General features: G+C 40.6%; 1 protein-coding gene across 1 annotated transcript; it reads right to left on the reverse strand.

The window, feature by feature from the left end:
• Window positions 1–1,074: 1,074 nt before the first annotated feature.
• LOC309961704 (protein CEBPZOS-like) lies at window positions 1,075–1,694 on the reverse strand (the record flags this gene model as incomplete). The annotated part of the gene is made up of 1 exon (XM_082839190.1): window positions 1,075–1,694. The coding sequence occupies one exon, from the start codon at window positions 1,692–1,694 to the stop codon at window positions 1,464–1,466; it is 231 nt and encodes a 76-aa protein (XP_082695316.1). The 3' UTR covers window positions 1,075–1,463.
• Window positions 1,695–2,816: the final 1,122 nt, after the last annotated feature.

Below are 2,816 nucleotides of genomic sequence, written 5' to 3' on the forward strand. Positions count from 1 at the left end.
AGGCAGATCTAATGCTTTGTAGAAGGACTTGGTCTGGAGATACACTTATATGCTCAGGACTCAGTGTCATGGCTTATATGCGTAGGGTGGGAGATGCTATCTCAGATTTATTCCTTTGAGGATTTTCTGCCATTAACACTCTCAGGAACTTGCTGCAACTGATAGAAATCTAATTTAAACAATTTTAGGCACTAGAATGTTGGCTCACAGCTAGCGGAAAAGGGGGATCCAACTTATGGCCGCCTCAGAGAGAGAGCTCAGCAATATTTAGAACCCGGAAATTAGATACACAAGACTTAACTAATTTAGCAGACCACAGAAAGCTGGATTCTGTCAATGTTCACCCACCAGAGATCATCAGGAACACACCTGGAGTTAAAGTTATGTTTGTTTAGTTTTCTGCAGCAAGGGAGAACACACCCCAGAGGAATCTTGGAGGCATCTCAGGAAGGGAGAATTGGGAAGGAATTCTTATAGGGTAGGGTTTTTGCTGCATGATTCTAAAGAGGGATTAGGGAAGAGAGGTGCCATCTTTGGATGGGATATGGTTAAGAAATGGGGGCCTTTCAGCAATTGGATATCTCAGAATTCTTTTTTCAGGTAACTGAAAGAAAAAAAGCCAGACCAGGGATGTCATTGGTAACAATGCAGCAATCACTTAGAAGAAAAGATTCTTAGTCATTTTTGCAGCTGTGGTATCGCATTGTATAGAAATGCTGTTTATGTGACCTTCTTCATGTCCCTTGGAAACATAGTTTATGTTCTGGAGGAATATCACTGTCTGATTGCCAGCAGGGCTGTTTTTCATTTTCTCAAATCTAACTGCCTATAACAGGGTAATTCCAAGGAGCAAGCCAATTTTCACAGCAGTATCCTGGAAAGGCTCAAAATATACACAACAGGTATGGGTATGAGTGGGACTGAAAATATGAGAAAGTCTATATGAACATGAAAGTCTACATAAGAAAGCAGTTAAGGTCTTGTTATGAACTGAACATTTGTGTCCCCCCAAAATTCATATGTTAAAATCCAAACCCCCAATATGATATTATGAGGAGGTGGGGGCTTGGGGAAGTGATTCGGTCATGAGGGTGGAGGCTTCATGTTTGGGGTTAGTGCCCAAAGGGAGCTCCCTTGTCTCTTCCAACATGTGAGGACACAGTGTGAGAAGATATAATCTATGAACCAGGAAGTAGGCTCTCACCAGACACCAAATCTGCTGGCATCTTTTTTTTTTTTTTTTTAAGGAGAACCACTTTATTTTGAGTAGTAAACAAAACTTCATTTATAACATAATAAACAAACCTTCCATCAGTTTTTTAACAGTCCAAAGAACAAAACCTCTGACTTAGTTAGAATTTACATTTAACCTTAAATATTCTAAAATGCATCCATGTCAACTTTGCTATTTTAATTTTGCCTGATGCTGTGAAGTAGGGCAAACCTTGATCATGGTCAAATTCCTAATTTTTGCTGTTCAGCCACTTTTCTTGATCTTGCTTTCTGATTCCATACATTCCAGAGTGTTCAATGGATTTGTAATAAACTTCCAAGATGAAGGGGAATTTCTTCCTCATTGTTTGCCTGAAATCTTGGCTTGTGTTTATCTTTTTAAACAAAATATATGCTCCAAAAATGTCCACAAGTTCAGCTTCTAAACCTCCTTTAAAGATCTTCTTTGCCAGTGGATCCATAGTGCCTCCATCCTGAGGTGTGTACTTGCAAGGGTCTGCTGGCGTCTTGATCTTAGACTTCCCTGCCTCCAGAAATGTGAGAAATAGGGACTTTCCTGGTGGCGCAGTGGTTAAGAATACGCCTGCCAATGCAAGGGACATGGGATCAAGCCCTGGTCTGGGATAGATCCCACATGCTGTGGAGCAACTAAGCCCGTGTGCCACAACTACTGAGCCTGAGCTCTAGAGCCCACGAGCCACAACTACTGAGCCCACGTGCCACAACTACTGAAGCCCACACGCCTAGAGCCCATGCTCCTCAACAAAGACAAGCCACTCCAATGAGAAGCCTGTGCACCGCAACAAGGAGTAGCCCCCACTTGCCACAACTAGAGAAAGCCTGTGTGCATCAACGAAGACCCAATGCAGCCAAAAATAAATAAATTAATTAATTTAAAAAAAAAAGAAATGTGAGAAATAAATGTTTGTTGTTTAAAGTTCAGTTTAGGGTATCTTTGTTATAGCAGCCTGAGTGGAACAAGGCAAGCCTCTAGGATTGAAAGTTTACTCTTTAGAGAGGTTGACTCAGAGACTGGATTTGGAAATATGAGAAACAGCAAAGGGAAGGGAGGTCCAACTGAACTGAGAGTGGGAGCTGAGGGAAAGTTTGCAGAGTTAATGGTTAGACTCTAGCCTCTTCCCCTCACACAGCTGTCAGAAGACTGATTTTCAGGCTTAGAAATGGGATGGTTCTTCTCTTGGGAAACCAGTTAATCCAAGGAAAAAACTTACAGATATTGGCAGTAGGGAAGGTGGGCACCCAGGGAAACACCTGTGTCCCAGCCTAATCACAAGCCCACGCTTCGCTTCCAACTATCTTTTTCATGCCTTACGCTTAAATATGGACAGTACCCAAGGACCATGAGAGATTTGGGAAAAGCATTTAACATGAAAGAGAAAATAAAACAAACATTAAAAAAATTTACAAGAAAAGAGATAATCCAAGGAGCAAAAGATGATATTGAATCTATGAAATGAGAAAAAAATGCTCTAAAAATAAATATTCAGCAGTCAAGGAAGAGTTTTTGGAAATTAAACAGGTATTAGTTAAACTAAAAATTAAATTTTTTATTGAAGTATAGT

Source organism: Leucopleurus acutus (genome assembly GCF_964270905.1).
Source record: "Leucopleurus acutus genome assembly, chromosome: 5".
Classification (NCBI taxonomy): Eukaryota; Metazoa; Chordata; class Mammalia; order Artiodactyla; family Delphinidae; genus Leucopleurus; species Leucopleurus acutus.